Source organism: Pterocles gutturalis, unplaced genomic scaffold (assembly GCF_000699245.1).
Source record: "Pterocles gutturalis isolate BGI_N339 unplaced genomic scaffold, ASM69924v1 scaffold12584, whole genome shotgun sequence".
NCBI lineage: Eukaryota > Metazoa > Chordata > Aves > Pterocliformes > Pteroclidae > Pterocles > Pterocles gutturalis.
In genome coordinates this window covers 112,477-134,894 of record NW_010130788.1, presented here as the reverse complement: position 1 = coordinate 134,894, position 22,418 = coordinate 112,477, and the positions used below count along the sequence as shown (strand labels likewise).

Here is a 22,418-nt window from a genome sequence, read left to right as displayed (position 1 = left end):
TCAGCATTTTAAAAGGCATTAATAAACAAGCCATTGATCTGTCTGCTTGCATTTAACTAATTGGAGTTGTAGCTGAGACTGCAGCTGTAACTGTCTGAATTTAGGTAGTGGTGCTACAAGGACATAGCTCCATCTAGTGCTCAGCTTTTAAATCAGGCATGAGGGTCTTGAGAGTTTTTGGAGTGAACGTTTTTGGCTCCCAGGTAAATGCTAACTCCATACGTTGAGGCATTTTATAAATTTCTGTGTTTGCAAGTGAATTAAAGCTAATGGAGGGCAGGCACAGTCCTTTTAGGCAGGCACAGCTGTTCAAAACATCTGCATCTGCATTTGCTCTAACCATGAGGCAAAGGCCTTCTCATTGCAGCTTGTAAAATATGCTTTTACTCTAAGTTACTGCATGCTTATGTTTAGAGAATACACTACCATATAAACTGTTATTCCATCTCCTTTACTGAGGCAATTTTGAGTCATGGGACTTGTTTCAGTCAGACTGAACACGTAACGTTGAGGGATATGGCATTTGGCTAAATCTGTTGCATTACAAAATGTTAGAAAAAAAAACATGCTAAAAGTGTCATGAATTACGGAAGACATTATTAAGCTGTTTCTTGACTCAAAAGATATCTGTCATTCTATTATCTTTTAATGAAAGCTTCTAGCCAGCGCTTAGGTTTGATTCAAGTAAAATTTTTTTGAAAGATCTTGCTTATTTAAAAAATACACACAAAATCCTGTACCTTCAAACACAGAAGAGACTATAACAGATGAAAAATTCCAAGGTCATCTTATCTGCGAGTTTTGAGCCAGGAGACAAGGATCTCTGCTCTTTTTCCCAGATGATGCTCTTGATTGCTTCTGTCTTTGATACAGTTGCTATCACAGAGTACTTTTTCTCATAACCATACACACAGGTGCAATAAGTCATGCCTTCATCTTTGTTTTAGAGGCAGACCATAGGCAGCTCCAGCCAATGCTGTTTGGTTTTATGAGTCAGTTAGTCTGGTACAACAAAATACTCTGTGCTTGCTTAGCTGCAGAAATGAGCTGTGGTGACTTGTTGCAACTTCCAGGCAGTGAAGATTAGCTTAAACCACTCTCATCTAACCTCTACATTAGCAAGAGCAGGCAAGGTCAGTTATTGTGAGTCAGCTGATACGCAGGAATTTGGTCACACGCCTGAGCTCTTGGTTTGTTTACTGATCAGCTTTCTTTTGTTGTTTTCCGATGTTTGCTAAAATGTGACTTCATACAGGATGAATGATACCTTCTGTGGAGATTAAAGACAAGTGGGAAACATATCAGTCAAGTATAACTGAGTCTTTCCTGATACACATCTTAAAATTATCTTGACAGTCAGCCTGCAAGCAGTCACTAAGATCTATTGCAAAAAACAAAACAAAACAAAACCAATCCCCAAACTTAAGCCGAAGACATAAAAAAGCAGCAGGTCCCTATCGATAATGATTGTCTTGGATCCAGTAGCTGATAAGCTGTATGTGTGTACCATAGTGTGCATAGCTTGGAAATTACGAGTAACTGGCCATGATTGACATATGCAACAGGAACCACTAGATTTAGATTCCTTGGGGGCACATAGCCTGTTTCTACACAATACAGGCTTCCTGTCAAAAAGCCCTTCTTGACTTTCTGTAGTCTGACTTTTAGCCATTTCCCTGTTCCCTTTGTTCCTCTCTCTGCCATCAGAGATAAACTTTGTGCTTTTCTGAAACTCAGTCTAGCACCTAAGACCTATTTTGTTTATCCGCCAGGCTGCAGGTTTTCAGCAATTCTTCACTCTTGGGGTTTTTTTTTTTTGTTTGTTTTGTTTTTGTTTTTTTAGGCTAATGTGTCTTCTCTCTCCGCCCTGGCTTTGATTTGTAGATGTAAACCTGATTTGTAGATGACTGTCCACATGTTGGTAACTATACTTTCATCAGATTTTAGATTTAACTAGAAAAATGTCTCCTGATGTGTTTTTATTTTTTTAAATTAACTAGCACAGGGATCTGAAGTCTCATATCGTAAAAACTGACTACAACCATGTTATTTAATTTTCCATTGTGTTACCTATAAATTCAAAGCTAATTATCAAGAAAGAAAGTCAATATAAGATTATGAATATTTGAATTCATGGCAGATTTGGCATAAATTTGAAAGTATTATTGGGGGATGATAAATACTTTCAGCCACTTTAAAATTCTCCTTTCTCTTGTATGGCCAAAATAAATCATCTTGCCCTGTTCACTTAAATCGAGATACGTGTCTTGTGTACTTCATGGTGTGTGCATAGATGCATGGATCTTACCACAAGCTAAAGTCTCAGGGCATACCTCTATGGCTGGAGATAAACAAATCTAAACCAGTTTCTTCACTGTGAGCTGCCTACATGTACATTTACAGTTAGGAAGTCAGAGAGATGTTCTTTATGAATCAGTGTTTTCTTGCCCCCTACTTACTCATACCCTTCTGGGAGAAGAACTGGACTATAACTTGGGGGTAAGAGCTGTACAGCCTTCATGCACCTTTATACATTAGGACTGGAGCTGGCAGGGAACCAAGTTAAGTACCAGCACGAGCTCTCTCAGAAGAGTTGTTTTTAGCTTGATCACAGTACTACAGCTGCAGGAGTTGTGGCTGATTCTGAGAAAACCTGTGTTTTTCAGTGCAAATGACCTCTAAATCCTGTTGTGATTTTGCACGGATTGCAGCTATATAAGCTTCTAAATAAGCTTATCTCTGTTTAGAAACTAAACTCATTTCTTCTGTGCTTTGCCATAATTTCCATCAGTCCAAATGAAAACAGAACTTACAATAGAAAAAGTTATTTATGAGCCCTGTGAATTTTGATGCTTGGGCGATTAGTAAGCCTTTTCAGGTAATTTGCAGTTTAATTTTACTATAAACATTCAAACTTAGCTAAGATGCAGCTGTTACTGTGTGTTATCATAACATATTTCATTCTCTTCAGCTTCTTAATGTGAACTGTCTTTGACTAGTTATGTTAATAAATAGTTAGGAGTTTCTGTCTCCCAAAAAGTCCTCTCTGAACAGGAAATAATTATGGTCAGTAATCTTTATTGTGGCTCTGATATTTCTTTTAGCAGAAGTGCTCTACTCTTGTAGTGGAACTAGATTTCTTTTTATAGTAATCATGATCCTTAGGTTTTTCCTAAATATAAATTTGTGTCAAACCAAAAGTACCTCAGTATCAAAAACTTGCTGGTATCATAATGATTGTATTCCTGTCATAACTGTAGCTTAAGACAGTGGCTTTCTGCATCCAGACCTGAATTGTGACTCACAGGTTCAGCCTGAGAAGTGTTTCACTTTTTGCTATTGTAAATGATTTTTCCTTCTGTTAAGATCTGTTGTGTGCTTTTTAGTTGATATATTCAGAAAAAGGTTTACTTCTTTTAGGCTCCTTTAAAAAAACACAGCAGTATTGTTTGGTCTTAATGCCTAGTTCATAATTCATAGAGAACCTAAAATGCTGACTCTATTCATTGCAATTGTACATAGATAAAATATTTGTTTCCCTGAAGTAGTGGAATGAATAAGGATATTAATTTAGCTGCTTTGTCTTGCTTGTGCATTGCAAGGTATCAGGATTCTATTTTTGTGACCCTACTGCATTCCTTTTTAAAAAATATTAATATCTTGTTTATGAACATTACTTAGTGTTTTTCTTGGATAGTCAGTCATGTGATGCTGTATTTCCTCACTAAACTGTCAAATGAATTATTTTATTGTAGACACAAGGATGAAATTAAAATGTGATTTTTATGAATACTAATACTTACAGTGTTGAAGTTAATTTGGCATTGTGAGTAATATCAGATAAATGTCATGACGGCAAATGTTAATATAAATATTTAACCAAAAAATTTTCTTTAGTTGGAAGGATATGATAAGCGGCACCTTCCTTGCCTTATAGCTCCAGTAGAGGGAGTCACTAAAATGATAGCTAGTAAAATCAACTGCAACTTAGTTGTGCCACCTGGATTTCAGTGCTGTGCTATGTCTGATAAACCTATGGAGATTTATGTTGCAGGAGTAGCTGGATGGTTGTGAGTGGGGAGAACTCAAATGCTGTAATTTAAAAAAAAATGAGATCTCTTCTGCTCTTCAAGAAAAAAAGGATGTGCGTTGTTTCAGGTTATGAAATAAGCTTAAGATACATGGTTTTATGGTCTGATTTCACCTGGAAAGCTACAATAGCATATATGAATTGTTTTATATTTGTACAATTGTGTGCCCTTTTTTTTCTGTTTATGCATGTGCACTTGTACATAGCAAAACATAAACATACAAGTATATGACCATTGCCAATATATTTCAAATTGCTTGGATAGAAAAAACGTACATCCTTTATATCTATTGGTTAGTAAACCAAAACATTGTTTTCAGAACAAATTTGATAAGAAAAATATTTATTCAAAGTATATATCATGCAAGTTATGGTATTAGTAAGTTGGGATTTAATAATATTTATTTGAAATTTAATAAGAAATTATTTGTTGACAAGACTGACTAGGAATGTAGTTGTAATAAATGTGCCACAAGGATGGGAATGTGTTATTTTTCTTATGAAACTAAAGCCATGACAAGAAAAGGTTGCAGAGTAGCCTGGAGGCTGTTTCAGTTTGTCTGCATGCAAGTCCTGTAAACTTAGAGCAACACATTTTTACTTTAGTGCTGTCATTAATCCTGCAAGTTTATGTTGGCATTTTGTGGCCAAGCAATTGAATAGGAAATGCAATTTTTTTCTGGATGTAGTCACTAGCTTCCAAAATGGTGGAGAAAACAAGCAATTTGTAGCATTCAGCAAAATTGCTTCTGCCAAAAAGATTACTGAAATAGATTTTTTTTGAGATCCTGATAGGAGATAACATTTTGCACAGTGACACGAGTTCTGCACACACTTAAGAGCTAATTGCCTCTGGGACTGAAATATCTGATTTCAGATGTTTCCCTCAGTTTTCTGGATCCATGTAGAGCTAATGCTTTAAATTGGGTTTTGCACCTATTCTAAAGAAAACCTTTTCTGTCAAAGTTGTTTTTACTAACTGTACAAGTGGCACTGGAAAGCTGGCATTAAATCAGCGTTCATCTTGCAGACACATTAAAATTTATTTTGGAAAGATACAGTGTGAGCATAAAGCCAAAGTAAATCTTTGTAGCTCTTATAGGGAGACCCATCGGTCCTCATGGCACAGTATCGATTTCAAATTGAGTATGTACACAGGAAATTGCATTGACACTTTATCTTCTAATCCTCAGTTGAAGCAAATGGACAGTGATTGTGCAAGCAGTGTAAGATGGGTATTTAAAAGAAAGAGCGATTGGGCATATGTGTTGTTTAAATTAAATATTCTCATAAAACTATATTTTACAAAGGTGCTTAATTTTTCTCGGGTATTTATTAATGGTTATAGATAATTTCAGGCATTACATGGGATCAGAAAAAAAGTGCAAAGTATAAAATCAGTGCTGGTCCCAAAATACTGTGAAGAGGATTACTTATTAAATAGTATTTGGATAACAGATAAACATAGATAGAAGGAAGAAATTGTTTGTGATGAGGGTGGTGAAACATTGGAACAGGTTGCCCAGAGAGGTGGTTGATGTCTCATCCCTGGAAACATTCGAGGTCAGGTTGGACGGGACTTTGAGCAACCTCGTCTAGTTGAAGGTGTCCCTGCTTGTTGCAGGGGAGTGGGACTAGATGACCTGTAGAGGTCCCTTCCAACCCAAACCATTCTATGATTCTATTAAATTCATGAAAGAAAAAGTCTTCAGCAGTACTGAGCACAAAGACTGCTCCTCTGGCATGGATTGCTAAAGGGAGAGTTACATGTTTGCACTGTTCTTAGATTCTTCCATATGTATTCTTTCTTGGTACCTCTTTGAGATTGGCTATTGGGTTGGGTAACTCTCTGGTTGATTAAATAAGGCTACTCTAACGTTCTTATGCTGGACAGGACAAACTTTAATGGGGTTGCATTGCAGCAAGGAAAACTGAAGTGCTTTAGTTACAGCAGCTGGCTTGTGAACTGATGGAGTAACTTCCCTGGGAATGTTGTGGAGTCCCTATCATTAAAGGCTTTAAAGACTAGTTGAAACAGGCTAATTCAATGATGCCTCCTTCTGTCCTTGTTCTCTTCTGATAGTACATAAATGGTTTGCCAAGAAATCAGTATCAGGATTAACATCTGGGAATTCCAGCTCTTCAAATTGTTTGATTATTTGTATACATTTTTGAATCTAGAAGGCTTGAAAATTTGCCCCTCCTTGTAACTGAACCTCAGTTTTGAGATTTGTGAAAACTTTGTTCTTCTATTTTATTTATTTCCTTTTTCAGTCTGTATAATATGAAATAATTTAGTGAAGCTCATCCATACAAAACTTTCTCCTTTTATCGAAACTAGGCAGTACCCTTAATTCATTATGAAGGTTTGATTTCTGGGGCAGCAAGGTACAGAGGGGGCCCTGCCTGAACTTTTGAGGATTACTCTTTGAAATCTCCATATAGAATGACAAAATAGGCTTTCTCTATTGTGTAATATTGTGGCGCATATAGCATATTCCAAGAATGCCTTTTCTAAAGAGCAGGCTCAATCCATATTTACAACAAAAGCCTTTATTTGTTAAGTGAAGAAAATTACACATCCTTTTGCAGTAAAAGACCTCAAAGTGTTCCAAAGTTGGCTAATACCGTTTTGTATTTCTGGGTTTCTGATTTTACAGATGAGGAATAAAAGGCCAAATATTTGAATCTGCCTTTGGTCACACAGGAAATCAGTGCCAGCCCACCTTACTTTCAGTTTGAGGATGTCTTTAACTGTGCTTTCTGTGGCTTCTGTAACACAGAAGTAATGCTATAGACATTAAGGCTGCTTAGAAAGATAATAGTTTCCTTTGCTAAAAGCAGAGTAGCACTGTTGCAACTCAGCAGTCCATCTGCTCTTAGTTGTATTCCGGAACTCTTTTTCAAAATCATTCCCTGATGTTTGGCTGTTCTGTTGAAGCTATTTTTAAGCAGAACAACAGCTCTTTCAGTGTAAAGGACAAAATGGTCTTTCTGTAGAAACAGCTGTGGACTGCTTTTCAAGCACCATTTTTTTTTTTTTTTTGGGGGGGGGGGGGGTTGTTGTTGTTGATATGCAACAGAAATGTAGCTGTCACTAAAATGCAAAAACTATAGCCAGTACCTGTATTTCACATGTAAAAGTCTATGTTGGTTTGTTGTTTGTTTTTTTCTTTAATGTTATTTTTTGAAACAAAACTGTGCGTGTATTTACCTGGAGTTTATCTGTTACTCACAAAACCAGGACTGACCAGTGGCATGCCCTCGCTTCCACTATTGTGCTCATCAGGGCCACCTTTTCGGTACAGGTATTTTGCTGGAGTCAGAGGATAGGATGAGAAGGATTCTGCTATGAGCAGTGGAAGTGATTTGAAGTTTTGGGAAAACGGCTTAAACTAGGTGCTGAAAGCAGACTAACAAGAAAGGAAACAGTGATATGTAAAACATTTAAAAATAGTGTATGATACAGAACAGATCATCTAGGAACAGTCCTGACACACAAACAGTGATACACTAAAAAAAATTGAAAGGTGGCAAATTGAAGCTGATAAAATTGAATATTTAGCTGCAGCTAATATATTATCAGGATCTAAAGCGGACTGTACAGCTACATGGATAACAAAAATGTGGAAATTTCACAGAAATAGTCTGGAAGTTTAATGCTTTGGAATAGCCTTGATGTAATGTACAAGAACTACATGTTAAGAATAAACCATGTTTGTGAGGATGTATACCATTATACTTAGTGATATAATAAACCTCTCCTGTTAAAACTTTATAGATAATTCCTCTGGAAGCATGCGATTTTATAGTGCTTACAAGAAGGCTTCCTACAGTGAGCTTCAGGGTAGTGAAGGTTGTCAGATAATGTGTATTGGACAGGAAGGACTTCTGATTTGATTTCCATGGCACCAAAGCAGAATACATAGTTTTGATAGGAAGAGAATATGTCAGAGATGGATATTTTTTAAAAAATTAACTTTAGTCTTTAATTTATGTGTGGGTGGGGGGGGGGTTCTACATGTGTAGTGTTTAGTCATCATGTAATTGATATTAATGGCATCTTTACATATTCTTAATTGGACATTAATTTAAGATCACTGGAGTATGTAAACCTAAATTTATGTAAAATAGATTAAAGTTGTAACAGATGAGAATAATGTAATTTTAATACACTTTAATGACCGTGTTGACATGAGGCAGCTAGCTTTTAAGTAATTGGAAAGTTGCTAAAGATTCTAAACTTTTTGCTTTGTGTGAAGCTTGTAAATGATCTGGGATCCATCACCCCAGGCAAAGAGTTGCTTTTCTTTAGGATTGTAATGTATAGTGGAATGGCTACCCTGACGTTTTGGAAAATGCAATACTGGGATTTCATAAGTATTTACAGTATCCAAAACATCGTAAACACATTGTATACGAGAGGTGCCTCCACTAGGAAAGTTGTACACAACATAGAGTGTGTTGCATGCCATGAAAGCTGCTTCAGCGTTCTTGCTACTGCATGATGTGTCCCAAGTGTGCTCTACTGCCATGGTGATGTGGTTGATTTTAGTAACAACAATGTTTCCTCCAGTGTCTGGTTCTGCATGGATTGCCCAGAGCCCTTGTTCATCAATGGCAAGATCGATTTTTGTAGATGGAGAAAGCTGATAGGCAGGAATCTTTCCAGCCCCTGGCAGTAGCATTTGATCAGTTATATTTCTTTTCTGGATATTGAATTTAATTATCTCATTTAAGGAGCCATATCTGTGATAGAACAGGAAACCCTGGTATATGATGTGGCCAGTTCCTTCCCAGGGAAATGGCAAGGTGACTCTGCGAGCATTTAGTGTATGATTGCTTTCCGTGAATGTCATGATATTTGCAAATTCCAAAATAACATTATTTACAGAACCATTTAATAAATAGATCTTTGTATGCTTTTTGCCAGGATCTTTCATCCAAGAGCCATGCTTATCTCCAGTCTTCTTAACTACCTTTAGGGATTTAATACCTGCAAGCATGTGGTCACAACCTGCAAGGAAGCACCCAAAGACAAAAAAAAAGTTAGAATATCAGTGAATTTTCTGGTTTCCTTTCTTTGAATTACTTAGTTTCCTTTTAATCCAAGTATAAGGCCAGGGTCAATATATCAGTAAAGGTGTCAGCAGCATGGCTATGGTAAGTAGAGTTGAAGCCAATCTTTTGCGATATATTCAGCATCTCCTGCTAAGAAAACTGCACATCTTCAGCTACACGTAGTGTGTTGTTTTCTGCTCTACTAGAACAGTGTTATCCAAAAGGGATTCTATTTGTGTACCTGAGAGGAGACCAGGAGCGCAGTTCCTGATTCTCTGATTATTCTTGTCAGGTTTTTTTGTCTTACCCTGAAGGAAAAATTACAGGGCTGTGATTTTTGCTTCAGAGAAGTGATTTCTGTTTTAAATCAACAGAGTAAAATAGTCAAATTTATTTCTAACTGAAGGCATACAAGTTAAAATCCATGTTTGTGATATGCCATATTTTTGTTTCAGAAGTTCTCTTATCCTCTGTTAGCCTCTCTTTTTTTGCTTTTATAGTATGAAGACAAATGAAAATAGATCACTATAACAGAAAGCTGAAGCACTGGGTTATCTTCCCATTCCCCTTCCTAACACCTGCAGCACAAAGGAACTAGAACAAATATATGAATCACAGAATAGGGAATCCCCATATATTAAGGTGATCTTTAAATGAACTGGTATGTCTGTGTTATCAATTCTTAAAGTGTGGCTGGTGGAATTACCTAGTTTTTTACCTCATTGTAGGGATAAAATTGGCATCAGCAGAGAGCAAGTATAGTTTTGGCTTAATTACATTTTTTATGCACTTTGCACAGATGTTTAAGACCAAAAAGCACCAAGCTTGTGAAGACTCATGCATTTAGACTGTATATCAAGGACCATCCTCTCCAGGAAAAACTCTACTGCAAAGCATATTAACAAGTTTGTTTACCAAAGGCACTCATAAATTACAGGAGACACTATTTGAAGTTTAAATAATTGCCTTTAGTGAAGTGCAGCCATTTTAGTAAACAGAACAAACAAAGCCCTAAGGCAGGATGTTCTGGCAGTAGATGAAATGGAGAAAGCAAAACCAGCCTCTTTATTTGGACTGATGAACTTACTGAAGGCAGTGGCAAGATTCCAGCAACCCTCTGTTTACTGATACCCTCTAACCAAAGCATTTGGCTATTGCTGCTACAGCATGGATTTTTTGTTGGAAGTCCTCACTCTGGATGCACCTTCCTCAAGCAAGCCACAATAGCTTTCCTGAAACTAACCTTTATTGATTAGATAGATTCAAAAAACTTAGAATTATGGAGTCAAAATACCTAGCCAGCTTCAGCAAGATCTTCCTCTGCAGGAGAAATAACCAGATTGCTATCTGAAATCTATGAATAGTGTCTCTCTTCCTGAGAGAAGAATTTTAGCTCTCCTTGGCTTTCATAACAGTTTGAGAAACTGAAACATCCACAGTAAGCAAAAGGTTTACTAAAATTTTTCCACATTCTCCACAATGATACCTTCAAAGCCCACTGTTTCTTACCATACCCCAAAATGTGCAGAAGATAATTTCCTGTTTCCTACCCAAAGGAGGATGAGGTATTAACTACTGCATGTAAAAACCGTGATTCTGCTTGTTATTTTCAAGCATGTGTGAACTTGAACCAAATCCAGTAACAAGGCTGAACTTAAAACTTTTTTCTTTTGCTAGAGTTTTGGAATGACTCAGCAAAAATAATCATAACTTCTGGTTAATATAAGGTAGCATAGAAGCAGAGCTACTATTTGACAGAGTTGGAGGTCTTGCTACTTTTTTCTAAGTGCTTTAAATTGTACACAGGGAATAGTGTTGCCATCGACTTCAATGGGACAAACATCTGACTAGTATTGACAAAAGTAAAGTTGTTATGAACTCCTGCAATAAAAGTAAAAGTAATAATTTCCAACAAGGGAAAATTAGAAGTAACTTTTTCCCCTCTGAAACTCTCTGAAAGGTATTATTTTCAAAGTATCCTTACCAGAGGCAGTTAAAAAAATCCCTAAATTTTTCTGCCTCTCAAAAAAATGCCTGGCGTTCAAAAAATCTGTATATGGAAATAAGCACTCAATTGTGGTGTAGGATTAGAGCTTAGAAGCAGAACAGGTGATTGGTTCTATTACTATCTGTCTTACTACTCCTTTGCTGGAGAAGTTCAAGGAACAAATTGTAAACTTATTTGTAAAATTAAATCAGTCTAATTCTGTTGAAGTTAGTGGGATTGTGTAATTGATGGTGCTAAAGATCTTTCACCTGGCTTTTAAAAAAAATGTCAGTTCATATTATTTTTCATTTCTTACAACTTTTGAATGAATATGAAACAGACTACTTCAAATATGTCTACAGTATGTAATGTACATCTGTAACTCAGCTTCATTAAGGTAAAGATACTTATAAAACTTCATTTGTTTAAAAAAAAGTATAGATTATATATATGTTCTTCATACTAGGTATCTTAACATTTATTTTTCAAATCAGAACTGAGCTTTGCTTGCAGCCAAGTCAGTGTGCTCTCTTGATAAATTATATGGAGGGGAGAAGGGAGAGAAAGAATAACAGAGGACAGAAAAAGAGATGCACATTGTACAAGTGAAGTAAGTCTTTTTATAAACTCATGAGTTCACTTTTGAGTTGAGATTTTGACCCCTGCTCACTCCAAAAAGCAAAGACCGCCATTAATTCCTTGCTATAGCTGCAATACTGAGAAATGCACTGGCAATTTTTCTGGGGCTTGGCAAGAGCTTACCTTCAGAGGCTTTTAACTTTATAATAAAACGCAGCTTCCAAAGTATCAATTTGATATGCAGTAGAGTATCTGCCAAATGAATGTTTGAATTGTACTTTCTTCCCTCCCTCTCCCATATATTTTTTGTAGGGTGTTTTTGCTTGTTTGTTTGTTTTTAAGTCTAGTATTTACACAGCCAAAACCCCATGCAATTACCTGTGGTATTCACATAACTTGTGAAAATCTGTTATCCCCCTATCAGCATACATGCATTGCCTAGGGGACTGGCTCGTTCAGATCAAATTTCTGAAAAATAAACTGTTCTTACTTGCATTAAGCATGAGTTTAAGTTTCTTCTTTTCTTCTGCTTCTTCAAATAGCTGCTGTTTCACCAGGTCTTCATGTAGTTCTATACACGTATTAGAATCTGTGACAGATCCAAAATAATCAATGTCCCTTTGTGCTCGTTCAATTCTTGTTAGCAAATGCTCTACTTCGCTTTTAACCTCAGCCTTAAAATTGTTCAGTCCTGCCAGGCGTGACAGTACCATCTTTGAAAAGTCTCGGAATTCTTCCACGTAATCCAGTATGTCTTGGTTGCATTTTTCCAGCCTATTCTTCAGTTAGAACACAGGAAGAAAATACATGGATATACATATATATTCTGTATAGATTACAACCTCATTTATGATTACTTTAAAAAAAGTACTGTTCTCTCCTTTCCAGTCTCCCAGTGCCTCATCTATTTCAAATTGATGATCTGTTGCTGTATAGCTACACAGAGAGGACATATTAGATGGGCACTAGTGTTCATGGTTCTGGACAAAATGACACTTTTTTTTTTTTTTTTTTTCTTGGTGTGGTTACCAACAACCAGATAGTTTGTTTGCTGCCTAAAGAGGGAGAAGTGATCTGGTCGAGACAGCTGGAGATACTTAAGGGCACATGATCTCTGGTGACTTGCTTTCCAGAAACTTTTCAGAACTCTGCCTGTAGGACCACCGGTAAAGCAGTCTCAGAAAGTTTTCTGCAGAAGATCTACAAACATGAACATTTCACATAAATACACCTATTCTGACCAAGACAGTATTTAGTGTAGCTATTTTTCATCATTTTAAAATGGAAAATGGAAATACTAACATCTTTATGTTTGAGAAGGGTTTGTTTTTTCTTTGGGGGGGGGGGGTGTCAAATTGTTAACTGTATTAAAAAAAAATACAGATGTTTTCATAACCTAGATTCAAATTATTGACGTTTTTGAAGGTGGGGGAAGTGATTTTTCTGTTGTTGTTACAATTGTAGTAGATCTAACTGCTAGATTGGGTGTTCTGATTTGGTGCTTTATGCACAGATTTCAGGTGTTTTGGTTTAAGGTGGATTTGACTAGGGAATGTCTGAGTTTACTGAATGATTAGTGCAATATGCATGTGTTCCATGTAGACTGGGTGGTGGTGGTTTTGTTGGTTTGTTTTGCAAGGTGTGGCTTTTGTGTGTGTTGCTCCCCCCATTTATATGTGACCATAAATCCCCAGGTCTGGGGAGCATAAGCTGTTTAATTAGTTTCTATAAAAACTTTATTTGAAATGTTTTCAAGGATTCTCTTCAATATCTGCCTCACCCTTTTTCCTGTTCTCTGTTTGGTGCCCCTTGGACCAAATGCCACAGGTGGAATTGCGTAATTTTTAATGTGTGCCAAATGAATGGAAATTACCATGTGAAGTTGTTCCTATGGTGGTTAATAAAATTTAAATCTCAGTCTACACAATGGGAACAGAATACCTTTAGTAGGTAATCCTTTAGTTCTTTTTGTGTTGTCAAGTTGAGATCACTGAAAGCTTTGTACATAAAGGAAATGCGAATCAGGCAAGTTAAAGTTTCTCTAAAAGTCTGCCAATGCAAGTCAGGAGCCAAGGACATGTTAGATGAACTATCTATGATTACGGCATGCCAGTACTGAAAAGGTACTTTGTTTTTTACAGCAGAAGAAGCAGCAGGTACTGATCCTTTTATATAATTAATTGAAAGCAAATACCTATTTCAGCCTCCCAGCCGTAAGGGGATTATTTCAACTCCTAGTTAAAGTGCAGATACACTGCTAGTTTACACAACTGTGTCTTAAACTTCTCTTCCAAGTAGGTTCATCTGTACATAGAAAAAAATATCTGATAAATTTCAATCTCCTCATTAATAGTTGACAGCACTTCTACTGGTGACAATATGGTTATACTGTTCCCTAGGATGGACTGTGACAGTACTCTAAGCATTTGCAAATTTAGCTAAATTCACTGATGTTGTAAAAAACTAGAAGTGATAACAGAATAAAAAGATAACATTCTGAAATTATAGCCTGCAATAAGTAATGATGTGGTAGTTAGGAATCATTATAGTTAAAGGTTTACTGACAATTTTACTTATTTATTTTTAAAAGCTGGAAATTGATCTTCCTGATGTTATTTAGCATATAAACTGTACTATGTTAGCACACATAGAAGAATATTCATACATTTTCAAACCTCTTTGCAGTTAGGTGATATTACAGAGTGATACAGATAGCACATACCTCTAAAGATAGTAAACGCCGGTCAATGTAGTTCATCAGTGCTGCATCTTGCATCATATATTGCGCCGCTCCCATGATGCTTGTGAGGAATAAAACCAATAAAAATTGGAGTTGCAAGACTGCCATTATTTCATAAAATTATGAAGCAAAAAAGTAGTGAATTAATTGCGTGTGTGCATGAGTGTGGAGGGCAATCCCAACCACTACTGCCAGCCCAGGATTAAATGAAATTTAACAGTTGTCTGCTGCTGCAATGTGGAAAAAGTAATACAAAAAATTACAAAAAAGTTAAAAATATTGTGGCTGCAAGTATTAAAAAGACATAAAATGTCTGCTGCAGTTTGTCATTAGAAAAATAAAGTTGCAGAAAAGGAACTGAATGTGTTTATTTCTAGAGGCCAGATGACTGCTTTCCAGTTTGTGGTCCTATGATCAATCCCAGATGTTCAGTACTGAGTCACATAAAGCCTGTAGGCCAAGTTTTATTAAATACAAATAAAAATAGTTTATTTTCCCTCCTTTCTCCTTCCCTTCTGCTTTCCTGTGTGACCAACACAAGGCAGTGTATACTTGGTATAAGTCAGCATAGATTCAAAGTTAGTGGAGCACTGATCATTCTTTCACAGGAAGATCTGATGCATTATATCTGTAGCTATTTCAACAGCCACAGCTGTTACTGTAAAACCACCTAAAGCAATTGTTTTCACTTCCAGTATTTAGCCCATTTACAGTAGGACTGAAAACCATAAAATTATTACAAAAAGAAAATATTTTTTCCTTCCCCTCTTCTCTTGCCAGTACTTTTCTAGCTAAAATCAATATCCTTAACACAGTTCTGTGTCAATTTAATGGAGTCCTTGATAGGTCTCTCCTTTCAGAATAGTAATTCTGCTTAGGATGACTTAAAAATTAATTAAATTACATAAGTCTATTGCATTTGAGGCAATTTTTATTTATTCTTTTTCATAATTTCCATGACTGAATGTCTTGTCTGGAAATATACATGGCTATGCTAACATTGTATTTGCTAGGAAACCACGTGTTAGGATCTTAGAAAGCTCCCTTTGTATCTGAAGCCAAACTGGATGTCTCTGTTTCTTTTTCTCAGAATTCTCCACCTCTTCAATTTTTTTCCTCCCATTTTCTTTCTCTGCAGTTTTTTTCCTCACATTTACACAGCTTTCCTTTTCTTTCTGACTGCTGTGTGTATAGGCATGTGACTTGTCACAGAATTAATGAAAATGTGTCATGACGGGCAGATTTTGGCCTCCATTTGCTTGATTGTTGTGGGATATAGTTATATGTGCTTTCCAGGCAAATTTCACAGACATGCACAGATAAGTATTTTTCCTTTGGTATTGTGTTATCCTCAGAGTTGTCAACAATTTGGCAGTTCCTATTTACAGATAAAGTCAATGATGCACAGAAAGGCTAATACTTGGTTCTCCTCTCCAGTGTAATTTCATTTTACTCCAGAACTCCTGCCTGGGAGAATGGAAAGCTGGCTTACTTGGATCCTTGAAGGATTATGCACTGAGAATAGACACTGTAGGAAGTGTATAGTCTTCCATGATTATGTCCTATGGAACATCTTGACGAAGTGTGCTGTCTTCATTTCCACAAAATAGTCAACTTCAACAACTAGGGAAGAACACAGAAAAAATGATCTCTTTTCTAACCTCCTAGGTGAACCTGCAGTCCTTCAGAGTTGTTTTCCCAGTTCAGAATGTCTGTCACAATAATCTAAGGCAATGATCAGGAGATGAAGACTATGGGATTCATTAGGTTATTTTTTTCATTTAGTGGAGGGAGAAATCATACATCTGTATAAAATGAAATCTATCGTGGTTTATCTGCAGTTTGGAACATGCTTGACTCAAGTTATGTCTGCAAGTCCTATTTTAAGTTAATATGAAGCAGCATCTTAACTTTATGGCTTTTAAAGTTCTTTTTCATTGCAGTCTATAGTCTGCATTTCACTCTAAAATAAGGTGGTAGCCTCTTTGGAAAATTTTATTCGGTTATGTCAGAGCATCAGCCATAGCAGAACTCCTTACTGAAAGGTTGTTATAGATTGTGTCTGAATTTTTGATAATCACAGACAATTGTTCAGATTTCACTTGATGAACACTACCATTTATCAGTTTCAGAGAAACCTTATTTCTGTTTGAATCCAGACCACTGAAGAAAATAAATTACCCTAAGCAAAATGTTACAAACTTACTATCAAGAAAGTATACTTAAAAGTCAGGATATAGATATATATTTTCTTTCCTTCATCTTAAAACAGGGACAAATTATCTACAAAGCAAAATATCTTTAACTCCTCAACATCCTGTTTAAGCTTAAGCATGCTGTTTTATAAGAAACTGGATTTTGTAGTGTTGCGCCATCATTTCTCAGAGTTACCAGCAGCTGAAAGACTAGTCTTCCAAGGATTTATTTTAATTAGACATTGCTGTGCTTATTAAACCATAATCTCATGGTAAATGGCAATGATGTCCATGTCAGATGCAGTATTCTGGGAGGGCATGTTATAGCATCTGGTTAAGAACTGAACTTTCATTTATTTTCTTTAGTTGTTATATATTTTCCAGTGCTATTCTGCCTAGATATATACATATACATTTTTTTCCAGCTACATATTAGCTGTATATGTAATAAATAAATATATGTGTAAATCTATGATAGTGATTTAAAGCAGGTTTACCTGACATGCCAGGGAAGACATTGGTCTCGGTGCACAGGATGTTACAGAAAGATTGTTCTTATCTCAAGGAACACTTTTTCTATTGTGAACTACTCCTGGAGTAGGTTTCCTAATACTATCTTGATTTGACAGACAAACCTCTAAAAGGAAACATGTATGCTGATGTAAGAGTATATGCCTTTTCACTGTTCTTGTCCTCTCTCTGGTGAGATGATATTCTTTTCTTGTCAATGCTGCTTCTTTGCTGCACTTATTCCACCTTTTTACCATTTGATGTCTCTGTTTTGACAGCTGTTTGAGGTTTTCAAATAACAAATAGGCATTTTCAGCTCCCCATCTGTGTTTGTGGTTCTGATTTCAGATTCTAGAGGAGATTTCTGTGTTTTAAAAGTGATGTTGAAAGCAATTTGGAGTGGATACTAGATTTGGGAAAAAATAACATTTCTGTAAGATATTATTTCACTCTTGTACCATTGCATTCTATTCTGTGTTGGTTTTTTTAAGTCAGTTTCCTTCTGGCATTTCGGTTGGTAAAACCAGAGCAGTGCCACAGTAAGTCAGGCTCTTTGCAGTAATTTGCGGCACTCTATTGTACCTGCAAACCCTGTTACAGTTAAGGGGAATGTGATTAAACTGTGAGTTTCCTTCTTCAGAAAAACTCATTTCTCCATCACACTCATGATGGAGAAATCCTATCTATCATGAGATAGGACCTCAAGCCATGGAGACCTCGAGATGACTGTTCAAGGCACTTCCTTGCCTTGTCTGAGATGAGTTGATTTGATTTGTTACAGATCTCCAGCTCTCCCATGCCTCTGCCATAGCTCCCTGCACAAGGTCTTCCTCAGTTCTTTGACTTGCCTCTAGTCCCACTGTGGCTTCTTGTAGGCATGCCTTAGTTCCTCACAGGAATCACAAGACATGTTTGTTGTCCCACCAGAACTGTAACACATAAACTGCATTGTGTCTTTGCTGGGTCTGCCCATGCCTGTGACTCTGATAGACTCCCAGTGTGCTCTGTAAATGCAGCCTGCCATTTTTCTTTCTGAGCTTTGGAAACATCCCTGGCTCCCAAGCTTCCTCACCCTTCTTCCTTGGCTTATGCTGAGCAATGGATGCTCTCCTAATGCTGTGCCCTACGCTATCACAACTCTGAGAAAGCTAGGAAGCCCACACTCCTCTCACATAGATCTGAGTAATACATATACACATATACATTGGATTTTACTCCTGAAGTCCAGACTGGCTTAAAACAGGGTTGATTATGTTTTTAATCTTTAATTAACCTCTACATGTAAAGCAATAATATATAGATGAAAAGAAAACATCAGAGACATATCTGATTTACAGCTTTCTGCATTACTGACTTTATACATGCATGCATTAGAATAACTGCTACTCAGCCTGATGCATCAGTGCATATGTACCTTGTGGTTTTGCATCTCATGATCATGAATCAAATGTGTTTTAGGCAAAACAAGGAGAAGAGATAACTATCTGAAATTATGGGCATTTGTGATTACAGTTTTTTTAGTTTACAATTGCCTAATTTGGTAGGTTTTGGCAGTGATGAACCATAATGATGTTTTATATTGATAAATAGTGTAACACTGTCATCTTGTGTATTTTCTAAAGTTCAGACTTGGGTCTACAGAATTAAGTTCCTTGTCAGTACTGCCCACTACCTGAAGAGGTTGTCTAATATAGAGATCTGTGAGGTTAGAACTAAGATTTTTGTCATAGTGGGAAATCAACACTTGATTCCAATTCTGCCTTATTTTATTTAAACCACATTCAGTTTTGTATCTTAGAGAGTAGTTCACATTTCTGTGAAAAGGACAAACAAATGAAATCAAATGGAAGTCCTTACGTGGTGTTCAGCTGTTAGAATAGTGAAGTCTGTAGTGATACCAGTAAGGGATGTAATACACTGGGATAAAAAGACTTTGCTGAATTTTTGGATTCAGACAGAGACCTCCACTAGGCGGCTCTCAAGTCCTTAGAACTGAAAGGTAAACTTCACTGAAACACACCATTTCCAAACTCTGAATGAGAGAAAATATACAGAATGAAGCATGGTTCAAATGGTCCAAAATGATAGACACACGAATGGCAAGCCAGGTGCTAGCAGGCTTTAGCAATCTGCTGCTGCAGTGACAAGCTCACAAAGATTAGAGGTCTACACCTTCCAAAATGGTAAGAGCCAGTGCTTCGGGGAATCAGCAAGAGCTTGGGATGTCCAGTACCTGCAGGAAAAACTAGTCATCTCATGAGGACTGTCTCTAAAAATAAAATCACAAAGACAAAATAAATCACCATTTTAATTGTACTGATTTACAGCTGGAGCTAGTTCGTAGGATCATAGAATTGTTTGTGTTGGAAGAGACCTCTAAAGGTCATCTAGTCCAACCCCCCTGCAATGAACAGGGACATCTTCAACTAGATGAGGTTGCTCAAAGTCCCGTTCAACCTGACCTTGAATGTTTCTGGGGATGGGACATCTACCACACCTCTGGGCAACCTGTTCCAATGTTTCACCACCCTCATCACAAAAAATTTCTTCCTTATACCTAGACGGAATCTACCCTCTTTTAGTTTGAAACCATTACCCTTTGTCTTATTGCAACCGGCCCTACTGAAAAGTCTGTCCTCATCTTTCTTATAAGCTCCCTTTAAGTATTGAAATATTCCACAAAACTTCATCTGGACACAGACCATGAAATAGTCTGATGTAAAAACCAACCATGTGTAATTACTTTGAATGGTTGGTTAGTTTGTTGTAAAACTCAGAATGACGTGTTCTGTTGATCAAAGACAATTCCCTGTACCTTGAAGCTTAAATTTGTATAACTCTGAAACTAAACAAACTTGGAATTGTCCAATTCAGTGTAAACTAATATTATTTTTTTTGCTGCTTTTGGCTTGTTTTGCAGTGTGAAATCTGCTCATGAATGTTCTCGTTAAAATCTGTTTTGCTTGAATGTTCATGTTCACTAAACCTATTCACAGGAGTACAGTAGTCAAAATGACATTGTTTTAAATTCAGAGTATTTACAGGAAATGATTATGACTATTGCCCAGCTCAGTTCAGTTGACAGTGCCAGTGGTGTGGGTTTTTTTGGTTATATTTATTTTTGAAACAGATATTTTGTGTCTGATGTGTAACTTTCATTTATTAAATATCATATTGAAGCTTACCAGGGTGAAAACTTGAAAAGATGTTTTGTAATTTTAAATACCTACCATGATATGTTTTACCTTTTTTGTTTTGTTTTGTTTGGGTAGTAGACACTGACATTATATCATTTCATCATATTTCATTGTTCTTTCATTTATTGTTGTACTGAAGAGATGGATTCATAACGTGTGTGCCTACACTTTGCAAAGAAGAGAAAAGGGATCTGTATATACCTGGGAAAGCTGTTTAAACTTATTAAATAACTTTCCCTTTGAGATGACTAAATGTCACTAACTGGTGGAAAAAATATGTTTACTGATGATGAATAATGCAAACTTTTGTAGTTCATTGGCAGGTATGAAGAGAGTTTGTAAAAGGGTGATGTGCTCCGAGACTACAGCAGTGAATTCAGGACTCCTTAGTTACATTGTTTAAAACTAAAACTCTGATCCTCCATTAAATTTTCAAGTAATTGCTGATGACATGTTCAGAGGTTATGGTGATAGCTACGGTACCAGAAACTTGAGCTGAATAGAATGGAGTTTTGCTAGCAAGTGTCTAATTAAATCTACCCGAAACCTAAAAGACAGGAAAATGCCTACGAACTGGGGGAACTAGGACAGAAAAGGCCCTGAAGGCTCCACGCAGAAGTTGATGAGGATGGTTGAGATTTGTTGTGTTGGTTTTTTGACATTACCAATAAAAATTAGTTCTACAAAGGAAGAGGGGCCAAGCCCCAACTCAGGAGTCATGCTTAAAAATAAGGGCTATTTTTTTGGAAATTTTTAAAAAAAGATCAGAATATGATTAAAGAAAAAAATGTCTGTGATTATCTTTCTTGCTTTTTATGTCTGCTTACTATCAGCTGAATCCTAGTCTGAAGGTAAGATTAATGAGGCCTACTGTGTTCTCAGATTTCTACATGGGAGTCTTGAGATTTCTGCCTCTGGAAAAGTTGGTTGAATTTTTGCAGTGTTCAAGCATACTTCTCAGGATGAATTCAAAATTAAGAATTGCATTCAGGAATTGAGTCCAAGAGACATACTCTGACTTGAAATGGAGATCCACAGGTATAGATTTCTGTCTTTCTCTAATTTGTTATGAAAAATAAATTCCATTACTTCAGTCTCTTTTATTCTAATTTTTATTTCTGACAATCTATGTATGATCTCAAAATTATCCCGGATGCATGCCAGAGGGTCTAAGCAAGATAAGCTGTTAGTACTTTTAATGCAAAGCAGGGGGATCTGAACTAATAAGTAGAGAATAAGTACATAATAGGAGAGCATGTTTTTTTGATGCATTTTAATCTGAGCTTTAGTTCAGAGAAATCTCCTGACAGACAAGCTCCGGGTCAGAAGAGGGCAGATCCATTGGACCTGTAGAGCAGTCAGCTGTACAACTTTGGAAATTGAGATTTTTTAAAGCTCCATCATGTCAAGACACTTTCGTATTTTCATTTATTGTAGGCTTCATATTATGCTGCACCCAATCTCTGAAAATGAGTAAATAAGACATTCACGAAAGTCTCCAGATTAGAAATTGTATCTTCCAAACCAACAGAAAGTGAACTCTAAGAATGACACATATGCAAGAAATGGATTTTGTGGCCTTTATTCTCTCTCTAAGGTTAGAGATAACACATTTGAAAGTCAGTGAATCAGATGAAGTGGTCCTAGTGCCTGTTCATGATGAATAGCAGAGCACGTGCACTATACTGATTGAAAAGGACATAATGTGTTAAGGTCTCATGAATAATAGATAACAATTTTTAAAATTCTTCTTTAGAAAGCAGTCTGTTGTTTAACAGTGCTGTCATTGTTATACTGAATCCATTCCTTAAGCTTTATTGTATCACCAAAATTCATTATCTCCATCCAGGAAAAAGGTCACGTGTATCTGTGCACAGAATATAACATTCTGCAGTTGTTGTATCAGGTGGATTTGATCTGTTCCCTTTGACCTGTCAGTGCTCAGTGCACACTGAATTTGTATGGTTTGAAATGCGAGTTTCTCCTCAAGACAATTCAGTCTTGTCATAAAAATATGCAACCCATAGAGTCTTTTTTTAGGAAAAAAACAGAACACTTG

At 36.5% G+C, this 22,418-nt stretch overlaps 1 protein-coding gene across 1 annotated transcript; it reads right to left on the bottom strand.

The window, feature by feature from the left end:
* Positions 1-8,328: 8,328 nt before the first annotated feature.
* OLFML1 (olfactomedin-like 1) lies at positions 8,329-14,565 on the bottom strand. Its single transcript, XM_010080348.1, has 3 exons — positions 14,440-14,565; positions 12,208-12,496; positions 8,329-9,107 (listed from the first exon to the last, which is right to left on the bottom strand). Exons 1-3 carry the CDS (start codon positions 14,563-14,565, stop codon positions 8,329-8,331), a joined length of 1,194 nt encoding a protein of 397 aa, XP_010078650.1.
* Between the last annotated feature and the right edge of the window lie 7,853 nt (positions 14,566-22,418).